The sequence below is a fragment of the Aotus nancymaae genome, unplaced genomic scaffold (genome assembly GCF_030222135.1).
Source record: "Aotus nancymaae isolate 86718 unplaced genomic scaffold, 86718_ANA_hifiasm-v0.15.2.pri h1tg000029l, whole genome shotgun sequence".
Classification (NCBI taxonomy): domain Eukaryota; kingdom Metazoa; phylum Chordata; class Mammalia; order Primates; family Aotidae; genus Aotus; species Aotus nancymaae.
The window spans coordinates 62,694,384-62,716,791 of record NW_026988442.1 but is presented as its reverse complement, the minus strand read 5'-3'; the positions used below and the strand labels follow the sequence as shown (position 1 = coordinate 62,716,791).

Below are 22,408 nucleotides of genomic sequence, written 5' to 3'. Positions count from 1 at the left end.
CATTAGTATTTGCAGGTGCTTGCTGAGAGTCAGTTTCACTGAAGAACAGTGGGCATCTTTGTGGCTGGCTCATCCCAAACACTTCTACTGACAAGTAGGCTCCATTGCACCTGGGACAGTTGGCTCTGTTTCTCTGATAGAGGAAAAATTCTTCAACTGGCAAGTAATTCTTCAACTTTGACTCAGTTTCCTCGTTATTCAACTTCTCAGAGCACTTGTGCCTTGCAAATGTTATGTGAGAAAGTGCAGTGAAAATAAAGTCTCTTGTTCTTATTATGGCTCTCTAAAGGGCTGTTATCACTCCTTCTAAGCCAGAAAAGCTGAGGGAATAGTAGCCTTGATCAGAATCAAGTTAGCTGTTCTTGTATTAACCTTGGGTTTGTTTGTTTGTTTGTTTGTTTGTTTGTTTGTTTTGAGATGGAGAGTCTCGTCTATCATCCAGGCTGGAATGCAGTGGTGTGATCTTGGCTCACTGTAACCTCTGCCTCCCGGGTGCAAGAGATTCTCCTGCCTCAACCTCCATAGTGACTGGTATTACAGGCACAGGCCACCATGCCCCACTAGTTTTTGGTACTTTTAGTAGAGATGGGGTTTCACCATGTTGGCCAGGCTGGTCTTGAACGCCTGACCTCAGGTGATCTGCCTGTCTCAGCCTCCCAAAGTGCTGGGATTACAGGCATGAGCCACTGTGCCTGGTCCATGGATGCGTTTTGTATGTGGTGCCTGAAGCCTCATGCTAAGCATGGGATAATATTTAAATCCTTTGATAACATGATTACTGAAATTTAAAAGTAATTTAAAAAGACTGCCCATGACCATTAGTTCATCAACAACACTGAAGGAAGCTTGCTTTCTTAATGGCATAGAACTATGTGGCAAGAACTCGCAACTACTGATGTTTAGAGTTCTGATGGAGTGGGTAAACTGTCTCCCCTCCCAGAGCAGCGGGTAATGTCATTTGTCTGCCTGTGGGTCTTTAATTATGGCGAGGCTGCTCAATGCACCCCAATGGCCTCACTGCCTGCTCTTTCCCATTAATTTTGAAGTTGTAACCCAAGTCAAGGACTGTTTTAGTGTGACCCTGAGGTTACTTTAGTTTCCCATTTGTGTTTAAGTAAATAACTGTGATCAGTAATTTCCCTCTGGAACTGTTAGAGTATGGCAATTACATGAAATTTGCTTGGCTTTTTCATGCATGCCCAGAGTTAGAAGTGCATAAGGCACTTGGAAAGATAATTTTTAAGATATGCATGCGACCCTCAATAGTTCTGTATTCTCTCTCTAGCTCATCAACATTCCCATGGTCACTTTTAACTGCAAAAACTCAAGAAGATACTGTACATGGAGGGTATATTCTTTTAAGCCACAGAAAAGAAATGGTTTCCATTTTCTTCTACTAAGTTGAAACCATGTATTTTCTCTGTGTATAAAAGCTAACAGGCAATATTTTCTTGCTTGACTTTTTTTTTTTTTTGCTGAAGCAATATATTGATATTTCTAAAGTAAACTATGTTGTAGTTAGCCAGGAGACAGTCTGAATTTTGGAAATGAATTAAAGTGTTATGTCCGAGTAACCATTTAGAAAAGTGTTCACATTCTCAACAGCTCTTAAGGAAAGGCAGTACATAATCAATAATGATGTACTGTTTGGTTCTTCTGAAAACCAAACCATCTGTGTAGGGAATGCACTGTTTTATAAGAAATCAATGGACATTAATTTTATAGAAACTCAAGTCAAATTTATAAGAAGTAGAAAGAAATAAAGATCTTGATGCATCAACTTCCTAGAAATAGGATAAATGTTTGATTATGCAGCCTGTTTTGTTATCCCATAGAAATTCTAGAAGGTCCTGTGTTCTAGAATACAAATAGCACTACAGAGTTTTATGATGGCTAAATGATACACTGATGTTATAAGGTCTAAAAATGTAAGAAATGACCAAATGTGATAAAGTAGATAAAATAGGCAATAAAGTAGAAAGGCTCAACATTTGCTAATAAAAAAACTGTCAAATTTTCACTATGCAACTTAATAACTATTAGACATTGAGCAAGTCCCTTAATATTCCTGAACTTCAGTTTCTTCATTTATAAAATAGAGACCCCAATACTTACTTCGGTCACAAAGTTACTGGGAGGATGAATGAAATATTTGTGATAGTGTATTATAAATCATAACATGCAATGCAAATGCTTATATATTCTAACAACATTTAATATGTGGCAAAGGTTCTTTAAGGATTGTAACCTTTGCTATCACTTTAAAGAGTTCGCTGGAGTGCTGGTCTTGGAAGCTCACATTTTAAATTTTCTTCATAGATATTTATGCCTATAATTTGCATCAATGGTCAACAGAAGAATCATGGTGACAAATAATCTAAATAGCTTAACTTCTCATAAATGTGGATAATAGCTTCTCAGATGTGGAGAACAGCTAGTTCAATAAGCTTTTTTATACATATATTCTTTTTTAAGATAAATAGAAATGGGAAGGTATTAAATGAGCAAATGTAGCTAGATCTCCACTGGGGCAAATGGAAAGACCAGTGAGCAGAGTATAAAGAGACTGATGGTATCTTTCATGTCCTGGCATTACCTTGCTGTGTGACTTCTTCCAAATCCCTTCTGATTCCAGTTTCCTGTTGAGCCTGATGAAAACAGGAGACCACAACTATGGAAAGGCTATTTGGGAATAATTTATCAGAGAAAGAGTGAAGGGGAATGAATCAGCAAGGACGTGGCCAAGGACAAGTGGAGCCTTGGCCTGATTCACTGGCAACTTTGGCATAAAACACTCAACAGCACTTATCCCTTGAAAGAGGGGAGGGCAGAGTAGGCTGGAGAAGGGGTAGCTGCAAGCTCTTAGGAGGCAGTAGCAAGCGACATTCACAGCTAGGGTGACCTGCACAGGCCCAGTCAGGAGAATGGAGGTGGGGCACCAAACCATATCTATGACAAACAGGCCATACATTTTCTTGTGAAAAGCTTTCTTTCTAACAGAAAGTCATGTAAATGTGTATTATGGACAAATGACCCCAGAAAGTTGCTTTCTCATCTTTGTTGAACCCCTGTGGACTTTGCTTTAAAACCTGGTAGTAGGTTTACCTTCTTCATGCACATCCACCGTAATGGTAGTTTCAGTAACAATATTGTCTTGCCTTACAGGATGGACTCCAGTGAAAAATCTACACTGTCAGAAAAATACTAAGTTGATTTAAATGGCTTTGAAACTAAGATTCCCCTTTTTTGTGTTCTCCCTTTTTTGCTTCTCCTTTTTTTTGTGTTACCTTCCCATTCCCCATTTTCCATAAATACCAGATTTGTTCTTTGATTGACTGTCTGAGGCTGGCAGGGTGAAAAGCTGTCATCAAAAACTAGGTATCGAGCATTTAATCATGTAAATTCCAGACCAAAATATGTAACCAATAGTCGATAAAAACTTAGAGTGGTCTTTCTCAAAGAGAGTCTTTCAATCTCAAGGTTTCTGAAGCTAAATAATGTATGAGATATGCTGCTGCCCATTTCATTCCCATCGGGAGCTTCATCAGACACTTTGTAATTAGTTTTTGGTTTACTGTTTATTGTCTATCCTCCACTTGTTTGTGAGTACTGCAAGTGTGGGTGCCTGTCCTATTCATTGTATCACTAACAGCTGGCCCAGAACCTAGCTCATCATAACTCTCAATAATTATTTGTTTAAAAAATTATGTACATACTGTAGCTTTGAAAATTTCTTAAGAGTTCCGTTTAGTGCGCTGATCCAGAATTTAATGTGTTAATCCAGCGTTTCCCAAATGAATGTATGCACAAGAAATTCTCCTCCTCTCAAATCCCCCAACACAGAGCACCCATGTGGAATATATTTGGGGAAATACTATCTTAGAGCAAGAAAAGACAGCTCAATAGAGGGTGGCATTTTGCGTCAGTCTAGATGGTGATTGTGTTGGTCATTCATTTTTTGCTCTTCCCCAAATTCTTTCTCTACCCTCCTCTATCCTGACCTCCACAGGCTCCATCATCTGAGTTCCATTGCCCTCTGGTTTCTGGCTGAACTTGGCCAATGAGAAGCAATGCGAGAAGTGGAAGAGTAGGAGGAGAGAGGTCAGAGTATGTCTTCCCTGCTCCCTTTGCTTGGAACTGCAGCCCTAGCAGTAGCTGCATCACTCCCTCATGATCATGCCTCCCCAGCAACCCCCCTTACTCTCTTTCAGTTCTCCCAGGATTCAGTGACATGTATGTTCTCTCACTCTTTCAGGGCTCAGGTCTCAGGGTGGTAATGACTTGCCCTGGTACTATCCTTGGAATACTCAGGTTTGCTTGTAGGTTTCCTTGATCACACCCAAATCTCTGCAAAAATTTATTTCATTACAATCTCTTCAGAAACCCCATCATAGCATGCCTTCTATTTTCTGTGAGTCCCAACTAATACAGAAATAGCTTCTTCAGTCTGGAATGAAATATCAAGAGGAAACTTAACACCTTCCTGACAGAGTCAGAGCTTCACATAGTGGTCTTGTTATTTTGATTAAAGTTTTATGAATTCCCAAAATTTCATCCACACCTGTACAGGTTAGTACAGAAATAAACCCCAGAATCAGATATAGTACTCTTATGAGTTATCCATCTTGCTAGTTCACAGCTGGGAGGTAAACTATGTGAGAGATAGTTTTAATCTATTCCTCACGCAGATTTTGAGCTTCAAAGAAAATAGGAACTTATTCCACAGAGTCATCAATCATCATTTTTAATATAGTCCAGGACACTGTAAGCACTCATTGCACGTTAATTCAATTCATATATTCGTTTAGATGATGGTCACAGCTGCGGAGAGTAGATGAAGTGGAGGCACCATCCATTAGCTTCAGACAAAAGGATAACATTTGGCAGCACTCTGAACAAAGGCAAAGAGGGACACATTTGTGAAAAGAAGCAACCAATTCCCAAGTGTAATGTTTAGCAATTTTTTATGTGATATGAAGACTGGACTAACATGCTTACTTCTTATTATTATAAACATGGCAATGATAAAAATCTATCCAGTGGTGGTAGAATAATACCTAATAATACCTAAGAGCATATGCCCTATAGATAGGGGTGACTTTGTAACTGCACGAAGTGTCGGTTTTCTAATGAGCTTTAGTAGGTTTATTTCCCTTGGAAATCAATGGAGATGGGACACTGAAAATCAAATGATGTCATAAAACAAAACTCCCTAAGATGCATGGAGAGAAAACTCCCCATTCTGATGATGGGGTTGTAGAAATTCAATGCCTTGTATAGGCCCCTGATGGATCCCATGAGCAGTAGGTGGGGGTTATGAATAAAGGAGGTGCAAACATAGGCCTGTCCCTGCAAGCTAGTTCCCTGGGCTGGTCAGTAATAACCTACTATAACCTCAAAGAGCCTCCAGCAGCATCAGTATAAATACTTGACTGACCATTAGAGCTGACCTTTTCCATCAAAGATTTTGAGAGGAGTAAAGCCAATATAACCAATGCCTTTTTCTCTGAGCTCTTTTGCTCGTTCCTCTATTCTTGACCTTAGCCCATTTCTTCTTGCCATAGTTGCTGTCATCTTGAAAATTATTTTGCAGGATGAAACAGTTGCTTTTTAGTTTTGTGAGTCTTTGATTAGGGTTTTGTGTTTCCCTTCTGGGGAAGTGGTTCATAGGATTGCAGGCTTAACCTGCTTGGGCAGCTAAACTTGTGATGAAAATAATAACTCAGTTCTCCTGTTTTCTCTTATAATTATCTATTTTAATAATCACTGCTTATATGCCTATCTTCTTTTTTTTTGGCTATATATATATATATATATATATATTTTATTGTACTTTAGGTTCTGGGGTACATATGCAGATCATGCAGGATTGTTGCATAGGTACACATGTGGCAATGTGGTTTGCTGCCTCCATCTCCCCATCACCTACAGCTGGTATTTCTCCCCCTGTTATCCTTCCCCAACCTCTCCACCCCTACGCTGTTCCTCCCTTGGCCCCCTCAACAGACTCCACTGTGTGATGCTCCCCTCCCTGTGTCTCTGTGTTCTCATTGTTCAACACCTGCCTATGAGTGAGAACATGGAGTGTTTGATTTTCTGTTCTTGTGTCAGTTTGCTGAGAATGATGGTTTCTAGATTCATCCATGTCCCTACAAAGGACACTAACTCATCATTTTTATGGCTGCATAGTATTCCATGGTGTATATGTGCCACATTTTCCTTGTCCAGTCTATTGTTGATGGGCATTTGGGTTGGTTCCAGGTCTTTGCTATTGTAAATAGTGTGGCTATGAACATATGTGTGCATGTGTCTTTATAGTAGAATGATTTATAATCCTTTGGGTATATACCCAATAATGGGATTGCTGGGTCAAATGGAATTTCCATTTCTAGGTCCCTAAGGAAGCGCCACACTGTCTTCCACAATGGTTGAACTAGTGAACTCCCACCAACAGTGTAAAAGTGTTCCTATTTCTCCACATCCTCTCCAGGATCTGTTGTCTCCAGACTTTTTAATGATCGCCATTCTAACTGGCATGAGGTGGTATCTCAATGTGGTTTTGATTTGCATTTCTCTAATAATCAGTGATAGCATTTTTTCATATGTTTGTTGGCCTCATATATGTCTTCTTTTGAAAAGTGTTCATATCCTTTGCCCATTTTTGGATGGGTTTGTTTGTTTTTCTTCTTATAAATCTGTTTTAGTTCTTTGTAGATTCTGGATATTAGCCCTTTGTCAGATGGGTAGATTGCAAAAATTTTTTCCCATTCTGTTGGTTGCCAGTTCACTATAATGATTGTTTCTTTTGCTGTACAGAAGTTCTGGCATGTAATTAGGTCCCATTTGTCTATTTTGGCTTTTGTTGCCAATGCTTTTGGTGTTTTAGTCATGAAGTCCTTGCCTAAGCCTATGTCCTGAATGGTTTTGCCTAGGTTTTCTTCTAGGGTTTTTATGGTGTTAGGTCTTATGTTTAAGTCTTTAATCCATCTGGAGTTAATTTTAGTGTAAGGTGTCAGTAAGCAGTCCAGTTTCTGCTTTCTGCACATGGCTAGCCAGTTTTCCCAACACTGTTTATTAAACAGGGAATCCTTTCCCCATTGCTTGTTTTTGTCTGGTTTATCAAAGATCAGATGGTTGTAGATGTGTGGCATTGCCTCCGAGACCTCTGTTCTGTTCCATTGGTCTGTATCTCTTTTTTGATACCAGTACCATGCTGTTTTGATTACTGTAGTCTTGTAGTATGGTTTGAAGTCAGTTAGCATGATGCCTCTGGCTTTGTTCTTTTTGCTTAGGATTGTCTTGGCTATGCAGACTCTCAATTTGGTTCCATATGAAGTTTAATGTGTTTTTTCCAGTTCTGTGAAGAAGCTTATTGGTAGCTTGATGGGGATAGCATTGAAGCTATAAATTACTTTGGGCAGTATGGCCATTTTCATGATATTGATTCTTCCTAACCATGAGCATGGAATGTTTCTCCATCTGTTTGTGTCCTCTCTTATTTCCTTGAGCAGTGGTTTGTAGTTCTCCTAGAAGAGGTCCTTTACATTCTTTGTTAGTTGTATTCCTAGGTATTTTATTCTCTTTGCAGCAATTGTGGATGGGAATTTGCTCATGCTTTGGCTGTTAGTCTGTTACTGGTGTATAGAAATGCTTGTGATTTCTCCACATTGGTTTTGTATACTGAGACTTTGCTGAATTTGCTTATCAGTTTCAGGAGATTTTGGGCTGAGATGATAGGGTCTTCTAAATATACAATCATGTCATCTGCAAATAGAGACAATTTGACTTCCTCCTTTCCTATTTGAATACGCTTTTTTTTTCTTGCCTAATTTCTCTGGCTAGAACTTCAATAGTATATTGAATAGGAGTGGTGAGAGAGGGCATCCTTGCCTAGTGCCGGATTTCAAAGGGAATGCTTCCAGTTTTTGCCCATTTATATGATATTGGCTGTAGATTTGTCATAAATAGCTTTTATTATTTTGAGATACGTTCCTTAGACACCTAGTTTATTGAAAGTTTTTAGCATAAAGGGCTGTTGAATTTTCTCTGCATCTATTGAGATAATCATGAGCTTATCACGAGATGGATAAGCTTTTTGATGTGCTGTTGCAATTGGTTTGCCAGTATTTTATTGAAGATTTTTGCAGCTATATTCATCATGGATATTGGCCTAAAGTTTTCTTTTTTTGTTGAGTTTCTGCCAGGTTTTGGTATCAGGCTGATGTTGGTCTCATAAAATGATTTGGGAAGGATTCCCTCTTTTTGGATTGTTTGAATAGTTTCAGAAGGAATGGTACCAGCTCCTTTTTGTACATCTGGTAGAATTCAGCAGTGAACCCGTATGGACCTGGACCTTTTTTGGTTGATAGACTATTAATTGCTGCCTCCAACTTCAGTCCTTGTTATTGGTCTGTTCACGGTTTCAACTTCTTCCTGGTTTAGGCTTGGGAGGGTGCAAGTGTCCAGGAATTTATCTATTTCTTCCAGGTTTACTGGTTTATGTGCATAGAGTTGTTTGTAATAATCTCTGATGGTAGTTTGTATTTCTGTGGAATCAGTGATGATATCCCCTTTATCATTTTTTAATTGCATCTATTTGATATTTCTCCCTTTTCTTTTTTATTAATCTTGCTAGCGATCTATTTTGTTGATCTTTTCAAAAAACCAGCTCCTGGATTTATTGATTTTTTTTGAAGGGATTTTTGTGTCTCTATCTCCTTCAGTTCTGCTCTGATCTTAGTTATTTCTTGTCTTCTGCTAGCTTTTGAGTTTTTTTGATCTTGCTCCTCTAGCTCTTTCAATTTTGATGATAGGGTGTAAATTTTAGATCTTTCCTCACTTCTCATGTGGGCATTTATTGCTATAAATTTCCCTCTAGACACTGCTTTAAATGTGTCCCAGAGATTCTGGTATGTTGTGTCTTCGTTCTCATTGGTTTCAAAGAACATCTTTATTTCTGCCTTCATTTCATTTTTTTTTTCAGTCGACATTCAGGAGACAGTTGTTCAGTTTCCATGAAGTTGTGTGGTTCTGAGTTAGTTACTTAATTCCAAGCTCTAATTTGATTGCCCTGTGGTCTGAGAGACTGTTTGTTATGATTTCCATTCTTTTGCATTTGCTGAGGAGTGATTTACTTCCAATTATGTGGTCAATTTTAGAGTAGGTGCAATGCAGTGCTGAGAAGAATGTATATTCTGTGGATTTGGGGTGGAGATTTCTATAGATATCTATTAGGTCCAATTGGTCCAGATCTGAGTTCAAGTCCTGGATATCCTTGTTAATTTTCTGACTCATTGATCTGTCTAACATTGACAGTGGAGTGTTAAAGTCTCCCACTATTATTATGAGGGAGTCTAAGTCTCTTTGTAGGTCGTTAAGAACTTGCTTTATATACCTGGGTGCTCCTGTATTGGGTGTGTATATTTTTAGAATCATTAGCCCTTCTTGATGCATTGATCCTTTTACCATTATGTAATGCCCTTCTTTGTCTCTTTTGATCTTTGTTGGTTTAAAGTCCATTTTATCAGAGGCTAGGATTGCAACTCCTGCTTTTTTTTTGCTCTCCATTTGCTTGATAAATCTTCCTCCATCCCTTTACTTTTAGCCTGTATTTGTCCTTGCAGGTGAGATGGCTGAATACAGCACACTGATGGGTCTTGACTTTATCCAATTGTCCAGTCTGTGTCTTTTGATTGGGGCATTTAGCCCATTTACATTTAAGGTTAATATTGTTATGTGTGAATTTGATCCTGCCATTTTGATGCTAGCTGGATGTGTTGCCCATTAGTTGATACATTTTCTTCATTGTGTTGATGGTCTTTACCATTGGTAAGTTTTTGGAGTGGCTGGTACTGGTTGTCCCTTTTCTTGTTTAGTGCTTCTTTCAAGAGTTCTTGTAAGGCAGGCTTGGTGCTGACAAAATTTCCTAGCAATTCCTTGTTGGTAAAGGATTTTATTTCTTCTTTGCTTATGAAGCTTAATTTGGCTGGATATGAAATTCTAGGTTGAAAGTTCTTTTCTTTAAGGATGTTGAATATTGGACTCCACTCTCTTCTGGCTTGTAGGGTTTCTGCTGAGAGATCCACTGTGAGTCTGATGGGCTTCCCTTTGTGGGTAACCCGACCTTTCTCTCTGGCTGCTCTTAGCATTTTCTCCTTCATTTCAACCCTGGTGAATCTGACGATTATGTGCCTTGGGGTTGTTGCTCTTCTTAAGGAATATCTTTGTGGTGTTCTCTGTATTTCCTGGACTAGAATGGTGGCCTGCTTTGCTAGGTTGGGGAATTTCTCCTGGATAATATCCTGAAGAGTGTTTTCCAGCTTGGATTCATTCTCTGTCACATTCAGATTAATGTGACATTAATTACATTAATCTACATCAAATGTAGATTAGGTCTTTTCACATAATCCCATATTTCTTGGAGGCTTTGTTCATTTCTTTTCACTCTTTTTTCTCTAATCTTGCCTTCTCATTTTATTTCATTGAGTTCATCTTCAATTTCTGATATCCTTTCTTCTGCTTGGTCAATTTGGCTATTGAAATTTGTGTATGCTTCATGAAGTTCTCATGCTGTGTTTTTCAGCTCCGTCAAGTCGTTTATGTTCTTCTCTAAGTTGCTTATTCTAGTTAGCATTTCATCCAACTTTTCAAGGTTCTTAGTTTCTTTGCATTGGGTTAGCGCATGTTCTTTTACCTCTGAAAATTTTGTTATTATCCACCTTCTGAAGCCTGTTTCTGTCAATTCATCAGATTCATTCTCCATCCAGCTTTGATCCCTAGCTAGTGAGGAGTTGTGATCCCTTGGAGGAGGAGAGGCATTCTGGTTTTTGGTGTTTTCATCCTTTTTGTGCTGGTTTCTTCCCATCTTAGTGGCTTTATCAACCTGTGGTCTCTAGTTGGTGACTTTTGGATGGGGTCTCTAAGTGGATGTCCTTTTGTTGATGTTGAAGCTATTTATTTCTGTTTCTTAGTTTTCCTTCTATCAGTCAGGCCCCTCTGCTGCAGGACTGCTGGAGGTCGACTCCAGACCCTGCTAGCCTGGGGATCACCCACAGCAGCTGCAGAACAGTAAAGGTTGCTGCTGGTTTCTTCTTCTGTTATCTTCATCCCAGAAGGGTGTCTTCCAGGTGTCAGCCTGAGCTCTCCTTTATAAGGTGTCTCTTTTGGTACATGGGGGTCAGGGAGCTGCTTGAAGAGACAGTCTGTCCCTTATAGGAGCTCAAGTGCTGTGCTGGGAGCTCCATTGTTCCATGCAGAGCTGCTGGGCAGGTACCTTTAAGTCTGCTGCAGTGGAACTCACAACTGCCTCTTTTCCCAGATGCTCTGTCCTAGGAAGGGTGGCTTTATTTATAAGTTCTTGAGGTGCTTCTGCCTTTTTCATAGATGCCCTGCTCTGCACAGCAATAGTCTAGTCACAGTCTGCCAGCAGAGGTGTTGCTGAGCTGCTGCAGGCTCTGCCCAGCTGCTATGTGAACTGCCTCGGTAGTGGCGGACACCCTTTCCCCCACTGAGCTGGACCGTCCCAGGTCCAGCTGTGCTTGCTACAAAACTCTCAATCTATAGCATTTCAGATTGCTTGTTTTGTGGGGGTGGTACTTGCCGAGCCAGATCGCCTGGCTCTGTGTTTCTGCCCCCTCCTTTTCAGTTGAATGGGCGGCTCTGTCTCCCAAACATTCCAGGCGCCAATTGAAATGGCCACCCAGATTTGTGTGAGTTTCTGTGTGTCAACCTGCTGCACAGGCTGCAACAGCCATGCTGAAAACTCATGGTGCTTTTTGGCCTGGCAATCTCCTGGTCTGTGGACAGTGAAAACTTGTTTGGAAATGTGATGAACACTAACCCTCTGCGTTGTTCTTGCTGGGAACTGCACTCCAGAGCTGTTCCTATTCGGCCATCTTGGATCTCCATTTTGGTCTGAATTCTTAAGAGATAGAGATTAGTCTCTTAAGAGGCACTGTTCTCCATGCTGGGAATTTGGTAGTGCTATAGGCCAGGATTCTTAAGAGACAGAGATTAGTGTGCAAGAGATTGATTAGGAACCACTCTTGGCATGGACACTTGTGGAAGGGAGGTAACAGATGCAGGCTTGAACAGAGAGGGGAGCTGGGCTGCAATGAAGTCTCATTGAAGCCACAAGCCAACCTCATGTCAGGTCTGAAGATGGGATATGCCTTCAAAGGTATTCCAAGGTAGGTGAGGTGGTCTGGACCTTTATATTCTTAGTTTGCTCCATGACTGCATATAGGGGCTCCACGGAAGAGGGCATAGCCTTGGATGAGGCAACTCTCTTCAGCCCCATCAGTTCATGAGCAGGACTACTATCAGAGGGCTGCTGGGGCAGTGCTCCCCTAACGATGAGGAAACAAGTCATTCCTGATGGGAAATCTGGGTGGCACATGGCAATATCACTGCAAGTGATAAGCAAAGCGGACAGTGGTCCTGGCTCCATGGAACTTAGAGCTAAAAGGGGAGCCAGGCACTGATATTACAGACACAAACACCTCCCTCCCCAACACACCCAAAGACAAACTAAAAAGCACTGTGAAAGTTCAGGGTTCCATGAGAGTGGGAAACAAGGGGACTTGCACTAATCTGGGGATGTCAGGAAAGATGTTATTGAGTAAGTGATAATGAGCTGAGATACAGAGGGCATAAAGGGGGTCACCAGGTCAACGGAGAGAGGGTGAAGAGTATACCTGGCAGAGGAAAGAACACTGTGCAAAGAGCTGAGGCTGGAGGGAGCACAGTGTTCAAAAAAAGAGAGAAAAGTAAAGTAAAACAGAGACCAGGTGCAGTGGCTCATGTCTTTAATCCCACACTTTGGGAGGCCAAGTCGGGTGGATCACCTGAGATCAGGAGTTCAAGACCAGCCTGCTCAACATGGTGAAACCCTGTTTCTACTAAAAATATAAAAATTAGCCAGGCATGGTTGTGCATGCCTGTAATCCCAGCTACTTGGGAGGGTGAGACAGGAGAATTGCTTGAACCTGGGAGGCAGATGTTGCAGTGAGCCGTGATCATGCCATTGTACTCCAACCTGGGCAACAAAAGGGAAACTCCATCTCAAAAAAAAAGAAAAGCAGAGTGGCAGTGGCAGGTACATTTCAAGTCAAAGGGCATGTAACAGGCATGAGGCCATGGAGGAAGGCTGTGTGGCCAGTGCAGGGGGACTTGCTGGGCCATAGAGAGGGCATCATTTTCCATGCCATGAACAATGTGAAATCCTTGAATGGTATTAAGCAGATGGGTGATTTAATCAGGTTTGCATTTTAAAATATACTTCTGGCTATGAAAAATTGATTGACATATGGCCAGAAAGGATGGGTGAGATCAGTAAGGATGCTGGGAAAGATGTGATAATAGCTGGGACCAGAGGGGTGTATGTGGACATGGAAAGAAGTGGGTAGACTTGAAAGAGAAAAAATCGACAGGATTTGGCAGCAGATTAGACCTGGGGAGGGAAGTAGAGGGAAGTGTGAAGGAGAAACCCAGGTTTCCAGTCCACACAACTAGATGATGTCAATGCTGTTCACTGAGATGGGGACACTGAGCCTGGGAGTGGCTGATACATTTGGTTTTGATCAATCTTGCATTTGAGATACTTGAATCTGAGGAGTCGTACAAATGAAATGTTGAGTAGATAATTTGGGGAGAGCATTCTAAAATTCATAGAAGGAGTCTGAGGGAGAGAGATTGTTAGCCACTGACAAGTGGCTGGAAATTTAAATAACAGGCATGGAAGAGTCACCTAGGAAAGATTATAGAGTGGGAAGGAGGCTTAGCACCAAATTTTGAGGAGCTCTGACATAGAAATTTGTATAGAAGGCAGGTTTTCTAAGTGGGAAAGCTCCTAGGAGTGGGTGGTTCATGGAAGCCCATGGAAGTATTTCAGGTAAGAGGGACAAGGCCAAGTGTTGAACATGACTGTTGGGCTGAGCAGCTTGTCCTTTGTTAGTGAATTGGGTGAATTCACTGTGAGGCCAGAGAAGAGATTGGAGTGCTATAAAGAGTGGGTGGATTGTGAGGAAACGAGGTCAGTGAGCACAAAAGTATTTCAAAAGGTTTGGCTGTAGAAGTTCCTAAAGAGAGGGAGTAGCTGGAGGGAGAAGTAGGGTTTAGGTCAATTTTCCTTTGTTTTGCTTGTATGACGTGTGAATGTGGGTGGGACAGATCCAGTTCTTTCAACTTTATTATTCCCTCTGTGTAAGTACCAGGAGTAAAGTGCACCAGGTAGCAGGTGGAAAAATAAAGTAAAAGTATCCAGAGTTATGCTCAAAAGAGGCATTTCCTAACTGAATCACATGTTCATTTTCAGAGCCAAGTGCAGCACCTCAGCCTGTAATCCCAGCACTTTAGGAGGCCAAGGCTGGCAGATCACTTGAGCCCAGGAGTTTGTGACCAGTCTGAGCAATATAGCAAGACCTCATCTTTACAAAAAAGTAACATGTTAGTCAGGTGTGGTGGCACACACCTGTAGTCCTAGCTACTCAGGATGCTGAAGCAGGTGGATCATTTGAGCCCAGGAGTTGGAGGCTGCAGTGAGCCATGATTGTGCCATTGTGCTCCAACCTGGGCAACAGAGTGAGATCCTGTCTCTAAAACAAACAAAAAAAACAAAAAACATTTCTAAGTACCAAAGGGTTAATTCTCTGTTTTCTGAGAATTTGGGGCACTATTTGTCTACCCTATTATTTAGTGGATAGGACTACTGAAAAGGAGCTCTGAGGACCCTAGCAAAAATCATATTCCTAGTAGGTTGCCTTGGTGCTCCAGAATTATCCTCTATGAAAAGAAGCCTTCGCTGTCCCACCATCTTTAAAATTAAGGTGGTTATGAGCCCAGCTAATCAAATTGATCTGGAGTACTTTAAAACATTAGTTTTTCAAAGCTCTCCTACCCCAGGTGATTCTAATGGGCAGATATTAGCTAACAGACTGGAGGGGCTACAACCATCAAAGATGAACAGTAATAATTATAGAAGCAGCCTTAGTGAAGACCAACCTACAAAAATTAATTGTGGACGGATCTATTGGTACCCAACTTTCAAGTTATATTTACCTACAGCTAATTACTTTCTCTCAAGACTGACCTCACAGCTTTCCTAAAATTCAACATCCGTGATCTTTTGATGCCTGTCTGACAAGGGGACTCTTTTCACTAGCCTGATGCGTTCTCATTTTCCAAGTATTGGATTAAGTATTATTTTCCTGGAGGAGTCTTCTCTCACCTCTAATCTGAAGCTAGACATATACTCAGGTTGTTCTCAATATCTTCAGATCTAGCCTGGCTGAAACATACCACTATGCTTTTTTCCTAAATACTCCAAATAGGCCTTTCAAGGTTTGTTGTTGTTGTTGTTGCTGTTGTTGTTGTTTTGAGACAGAGTCTTGCTCTGTTGCCCAGGCTGGAGTGCAGTGGCACAATCTCGGCTCTCTGCAACCTCCGCCTCCCAGGTTCAAGTGATTCTCCTGCCTCAGCCTTCCGAGTAGCTGGGATTACAGGTGTGTGCCACCATGCCTGGCTATTTTTTGTTTGTTTGTTTGTTTTTAGTAGAGACAGTGTTTTGGCATGTTGGCCAGGCTGGTGTTGAAATCATGACCTCATGATCTGCCCTCCTCAGCCTCCGAAAGTGCTGGGATTCAGTTTTTTCAAGATGATCTGACTTTAAAGAAGGGCATTCAGGGGAGGTCTGATTGTATATCTCATGTGGTCTCAGGCTGTCTCGCGTCAAGGAGAATGTGACTTTACACAGCACACTTGGTATTTAGGTCTGTGGCAAAACATACACAAGGTTATTAAGTAATTAAACATTTAAAGTCAAGGATGGGCCCAACGTTTTGAGAGTTTAAAGCCTATAAAGGTAGGAGTAAGCCCAGTGCTGACATGTGCTAGGACTGAGCCAGGATGTGTCATGAGTGAGTCCAGAAGTGTTCTCTCTCATCATTGACATATACTCAGCCCCTTTCCACCCAAAGCACCTCAGTGCCAAACTTCTCGAGTGTGAGCCCTCTCCCCAAACAACTGGTCTTCACATGCCACTGTGTGGTGTGGGTGGCTCGTTGTTGACAGAGCTTCTTTATGGCTGGGAGAAGCTAGGGTCAGGGGAAAGCTTAGCCAGCAGGCAGCTGTGAAGCTGGACTAGTAACCATCGCCAGGTGCACACCAGTGGGGAGGTGGATGGCGTGTGCCTAGACTCTGGGTGCAGACTCCATGGGACCCAAACAGTCACACTCCTCTGTAGATGGAAGAGGAGCAAGACAGTAAGTTTATTTTGAATTCTTATCAAAGATGAATGGATGTATTGAGGGCATGACTTATTTTTAGCCCCTCTTTTTGCATCATGGCTACATCCTGGTGGCATTTTTTTCATTTTGCCTAAACTTAACAGAGTTGCTTTTCAAATACACTTTCCCCACTTGGACAACACAATTCCTGTCACATCCCCCAGGAGGACATCAATAGAGGCCTGAGCTCTGAGCACAGAGACAACACATGGTTTTGGGAGGCCAGTTTCTGACATGGGACATGCCATAAACCCTGAGAGAAACACTTCTGAATAACTGATAAAGTCTAATTTAGACACATCATTGTACCTTTTTAGGCCACAATTCTGGAAATTATTTTCCTAGAATATTTTTCTTCTCAAGTTAGAATGAACAATCTCTGTTTCCATCAGGCTAGCTTGTTGCCTTAGAAAACCTTGCCCTCTCTTTTATTCTCTGCCCTTCACTACCATGATGGGGGGTCCTCATGAGACTGCCAATCCCACAGCAAAGGGAGAGAAGGCCTCTAAATTGTTTTCCATCACCCATGTCTTAATTACTCTAAGCATCAAATAAGGGACATTTTGATGAGTTTTGTCTTGTAACACAAGCAATGTGGCATTCTCAGAGACAAATGATCTGGCTTCTCCAGGGTTCTTTTCTCTCCTGCATAAATCTAAGGGGATAGATTAGATGTTTTCTAAGGTTCCATTCACTCTTTGTGACCTGAGAAATGGCTTTCTAGTAAAAGTGCCAGAGAAGGATGGGACCATCACGCATGTCACCCTGGTGACATGTGTGTGTCGAACAGAGATCCCAGGATCAGGGATGAAAATCCTTGTAGTATAAACTACAAATAGGGCTTCCCCAAACCACTTTAAATCTTTAGCTATGAAAGCCATAAATAGAGTGATGCTGACCAACTGAAGCAAAGTATGTATATAAAAGTGCTTTGCAAACAAAGTCACATACAAAAGTTGTTCTATTATGATAACAGAAAAGAGGACACCAGATACATTTCTTAGGCTCTAGAGTTTAGGTCTCTACCCAGTTTAAAATAAAGCTATTTAGAGGTCCCCCATCCAATTCCAGCACTTGCAATGGAGTTACAATCTGTCAAAGATAATAAATAGGCAGACAATAGTAATTGCTAATGACAGAGGCCAAAAATTTAAAAAAATACCTAGAGAGTATTTTTATAATACAAAGCAACTGTGTCACTCACTGCTGAAAGTGAAGGCTTCATTTGAAAGACATTTTGGAAACTTGCATTGGTTTTGTAACACCACATTATGCCAGAAATGTTTATATTTTTTAAAAAAATCCTAGGCCTGTTTTCAGTAGACTCCAGTGAAGAGTGCCCCAAGGTAAAGTCATGATGCTTCATGTCCATGCCTTAGTCCTGCCCCAAGTTCCTGTGCAATCTTAGAAAAACATCTTAATGTTTAAGGTCAAGTTCCCCCAGTTACAATTAGAATTCATAACAGATTCTCCGTGTTTTCATGTATTTCTCTCCCAGTAGGTAAGTTAAAGGAAAGTTATAAAAACATTTGTAAGTGCTCTTTAAGTATTTCAGATAAAAGATAATGTAACACAACCAAGGCAGCCCCCTCTTTTTTTTTTTGAGACGGAGTCTCGCTCTGTCACCAGGCTGGAGTGCTATGGTACCATCTCGGCTCACTGCAACCTGTGCCTCCTTGGTTCAAGTGATTCTCCTGCCTCAGCCTCCTGAGTGGCTGGGACTACAGGCATGTATCACCACGCCCAGCTAATTTTTGTATTTTTAGTAGAGACAAGGTTTCACCATGTTGACCAGGATGGTCTCGATCTCCTGACCTTATCATCTGCCTGCCTTGGCTTCCCAAAGTGCTGGGATTATAGGTGTGAGCCACCGTGCCTGGCCCCTAACATTTACATAGCTGGCATGCCCTAAATTTTGTTTATAAATAAAATCTTATGTGTTAGGAAAGGGATATGAAATACATTTATAAAGTGAAGGATTTCTTTTAAAACCCCCACGTTAAGTAAACATGTAAGTCTATATCTTCGAAATCAATTTTTCTAAAAGCACAGTCCACCTGCAGTACCATTTACATTAAGCAGACAGAACTATTTATGGAGGTCAGCAATAAGAGCTATCTTCATGTAAGTACCACACTTTAAGGAACATCAGCGACCAGCTGTGTCACTGATTTACACCAACAGAAAACATCTAACTTTGTGGAAATAATTTCCTGGAAATTTCAAAACATAATTAAAGAATCACAGAATTTGGGCGCAGTGGCTCATACCTGTAATCCCAGAACTTTGGGAGGCTGAGGTGAGAGAATTGCTTGAGCCTCAGAGTTCAAGGCCAGCCTGCACAATATAGTAAGATCCTGTCTCTGCAAGAAATTTCATAAAATTTAGCCAGGCGTGGTTTGCCTATACTGTAGTCCCAGCTACTTGGGAGGCTGAGGCAGGAGAATATTACTTGAGCCCAGGAGTTTGAGGCTGCAGTGAGTCATGATGGTGACACTGCATTCCAGCCTGGGCAATAGAGCAAGACCCTGTCTCAAACAAAACAAGGAGGAGAATAACCAGGAATCACAAACAAGATGACATTTTTCAAGCTTGCTTTAAATGTCTATTACTTTACTAAGAAAAATATAAGAAATTCATTGTATAGATAAAAATGACATGTACACTATTCCAATATTTGTTCCCTGTTGCAGAAGAAACCATCAGGAGAAAATGTTTTCTGGTTTATCATCATTAACACAGCACCCCAAATAGAGTAAGATTTAAAAATAGTTAATGGGGTGGTATATTTACGCGCGTGTGCGCGCGCGCGCACACACACACACACACACACACACACAGTTTTTATATTTCCTGATTTAACAAAGACATGCTCTTGGGAAGCTGTAGACCTTATTGAAAAATCTGAGAATCTTTCCTTATTTTCTGCAGTACTTAAACTGCCTGTTTGAATCATTTGGCATGGGTGAATTGCCTTGTATCTTCTCATGCGTATATTCTTGTCTATATGACTAAAAAGCGAGCCTCTGGAAGGAAGTTCCCTGTGGCGCTAAGCCCAATGCCTTATACATAACCTGGGTACATTAATCATTGATTGACAGGTGCATTTGCAAGGAGGAGCCTGGTAAGATACACTCAAAACCTTTATTCATTAATTTACAAAATGTACAACATTTACAAAGTTTAGGCATTAATCCCATATTGACATGAATGCTGTGGAAAGTCTAAAAATAAATATGTGGCACATAGCTTAAAATACACATCATGGCTCTTTACACTTAAGCCATTACCAATGGTGAGATTTAGTGGAAAATTTAATGTGGTAGAAAAGTCAGATGGCTGACCAGTCCTGGACCTTCCACATGAATGACCCTTCCTTGGCTCCTTGAGGCTGGGGATAGTGAGCAAGTCACTTTCTTTCAAGAGAATTAAACACAAGCCATTCTGACAGGCACATGGGCTGCATGCAGCAACATCTATGCAGAGTCTGTAAGCACTCCCTGGGTGGTGGCTGAATCTGCACCATGGTGGACCTGATCCCTGTACACCAGCCAGGGAGGCTTTGGTGTGGTCACATTCTTGTTTCTTATTCAATCACATGCAGTACTTGGAAGATGTCAGTGGAGTGTAATCATGCACAAAAATGGTACTTGTAGATATGTACAACATCAAATTTTCATTGTCTTACAGCATCTTTAGATGCAACATCAACTATCTTCTCTTTTAGCAAGAGGGATGAATGAGGAAGCCAAACCCCCGACTCCTCAAAGAAAAAAAAAAAAAATCTGGGGACACATGCAAATGGCATCCTGCAACAGCAGGGTGAAATAAACTCCACATGACAAGATGGATGAATTCCCATGAAGTCAGGCCTGAAAGTTTTCCTAGGGGATAATTCTACCTTTCTTTCCTCTTCAATCCCACCTCATCCCACATAACCTAAACCTGAAAGGAAACGGCTTCATATCATTGCATTTCTTTGAGTTTTGGTACCTTCATGTGTAAAGTGTAAATACTAGTAACATTCCTTATAGGATTCTTGCAGAGATTAATCCTAACTTATGTAAAGTGCTTAGCATAGTGCCTGGCACATACGAGGTGCTTAATAAATGTCTTGCTTTCTCTCTCTCTCTACTTTCCTACCCCAATTAAAAGCAACATATTGATAAGCCTAACAAACTCTGAATTAAGGCCATTTGATGCAATTTAGATTATTTTGTATCAGAGTTACTGCTGTCAGGTTCATATTTAGTCCCTGAGGGAGTCTCATTTTATGAGCCAGAGACATTTTTCTATGGAGGGCAGATGGACCTTGACAACACTGTCCTCTTTCTTAGCCATGGTTCTACCAAGTTTCACACAAACACATCCCACAACACTACACAGAAACTTAGACCAGTGATGGTCACCACCTGAATAATTCCAGGACACCATCACTGAGGAAACCAGGGGAAAATCCTTGAGGCAAACATATTGCTCTTGCTCAAAACATGTTAACTTTTTTTCAACACCGGTGAAAGTAGTATAGATAACTTTCAATAAACATATATTAAAAGCTCTACCACTGTTGAAAAATATGTATTCTAATTTGATCACTTTGTTTAGAATAAAGAATTTTTTAGAATATATTTTAGTTTCTAGTTATGCCATACAAAAATAAATACTGTTTAAATTATTTACAAGGAAGAAGAAAAACTAACTTGGGGTACCAAAAATACAGGAAGGATGATAAAAATTTTCCCATCTACTTCAAAAACAATTTCTAAAAGAAATAAAAACTTCCCATTGAGTCTCCTTGGTAGTCCTGCAATCACCTCACTGGTCTACCTTCTCATCATTCACATATTATGCCTTCTTTCCCTATCACTCTAAAGACAATTTAATGCAGAATCTTCTCCCTAAAGTCACTGGGGATTTGGAAGTGGGGGCTCTTTGGCAGTATGAACTGCAGATGAAGAAGTTGGCTGAGCCATCTAATGGGCCCTCAGAATGTACTAGGACTAATCTCCACACATTGTCCTTTCATTCTGAAATCCTGTCTAGCTTATCTATGGCCAAATAGAATTCCATATCTGGGGAAAACAACTCCATCCTGCTTTGGGGCTCTGGACATAATTGACCCAGGTGGAGTCTAGGATCTCATGAAGCGTAATTAGGTGCCAAGTCAAGAAGAAGGCTGATCTCACCTATTCTATGAAGGGATAACACAGCCAGCTTATGGACATTGGCTCCATTAAGTTGGGGAAAATCCTCCTCCAGGCACACCCACAAATATAAAAAACTTTTAAGACAGACTGCCTTTTCGTCTTCTGCACAGAACAGAGGGAATGTGATTCCCTGTACTGGGAGAAGAATGTTGGGAAAATTAATTGAACAAATGGCTGGAATTGTTGGAATTACTATTCCAGGGACTCAGAATTTCCAAGGACACAGTCCATTCATTTTGGAGTCAATGTTTTAAAATTGTAAAGCTACAAGTGAATTCATGATTATGTTTAAACCAATGGTTCTTTACTTTTCTCCTGGAAAGCCCACATCTATACATGCTCCCATAACATACTCCTCATATCTTAGAAAGTCTCAGGACCTGCTGTATCTCATGCGTGCATTCTTCCAAATTAAGAACCCTAGATCTCGATAAATGCAGAGCTACTTCTTGGAATGAAAACAAAGTTTTGTGGTATATAACTCAGGCTGTATTGACAGAAGGCTGGCTTTGATGGGTCTTTGTTAGACTCAAAATGGCTACAATGAAGCAACATTTATTCCATGATCATGTTAAGTGGCAATGCTTGGCTGTGATGACCTCCAAGAGTGTTGCGTCTCACATGTGTAATTACCGTCAGGCCATTGACTCATGCAGGACTGTGGACCATCGAGATCCCCATGGATTGCTATTAACACATGGAGCCATTGAGCTGCTATAACATGAGCCCTAACCACAACCACAAACAGGACACAATCACTGACATACAGCGTGGGTGCCTGTTTGTCTGATTTATAGGTGATGTCGTGGCAAATGTGGCATCAGTTTCATTTCGGGGCAGTGGCAAATTACAGATATTTCCTTCACAACAAGAAGTGCAGACCTGAAAGAAAGGAAGAAGAAAAGATAATGAGAAGCC

General features: G+C 40.9%; 1 protein-coding gene across 4 annotated transcripts in view; it reads right to left on the bottom strand.

Moving 5' to 3' along the window:
* Positions 1-19,413: 19,413 nt before the first annotated feature.
* Positions 19,414-22,408, bottom strand: part of LYPD6 (LY6/PLAUR domain containing 6) — a 154,864-nt gene continuing 151,869 nt past the window's right edge. For all 4 annotated transcript variants that reach the window (XM_012457084.3, XM_012457085.2, XM_012457086.2 and 1 more), the window contains exon 5: positions 19,414-22,372. In XM_012457084.3, the coding sequence (XP_012312507.1) occupies positions 22,205-22,372 (168 nt within the window). In that variant the 3' untranslated portion in view covers positions 19,414-22,204. The remainder of the gene's footprint in view (positions 22,373-22,408) is intronic.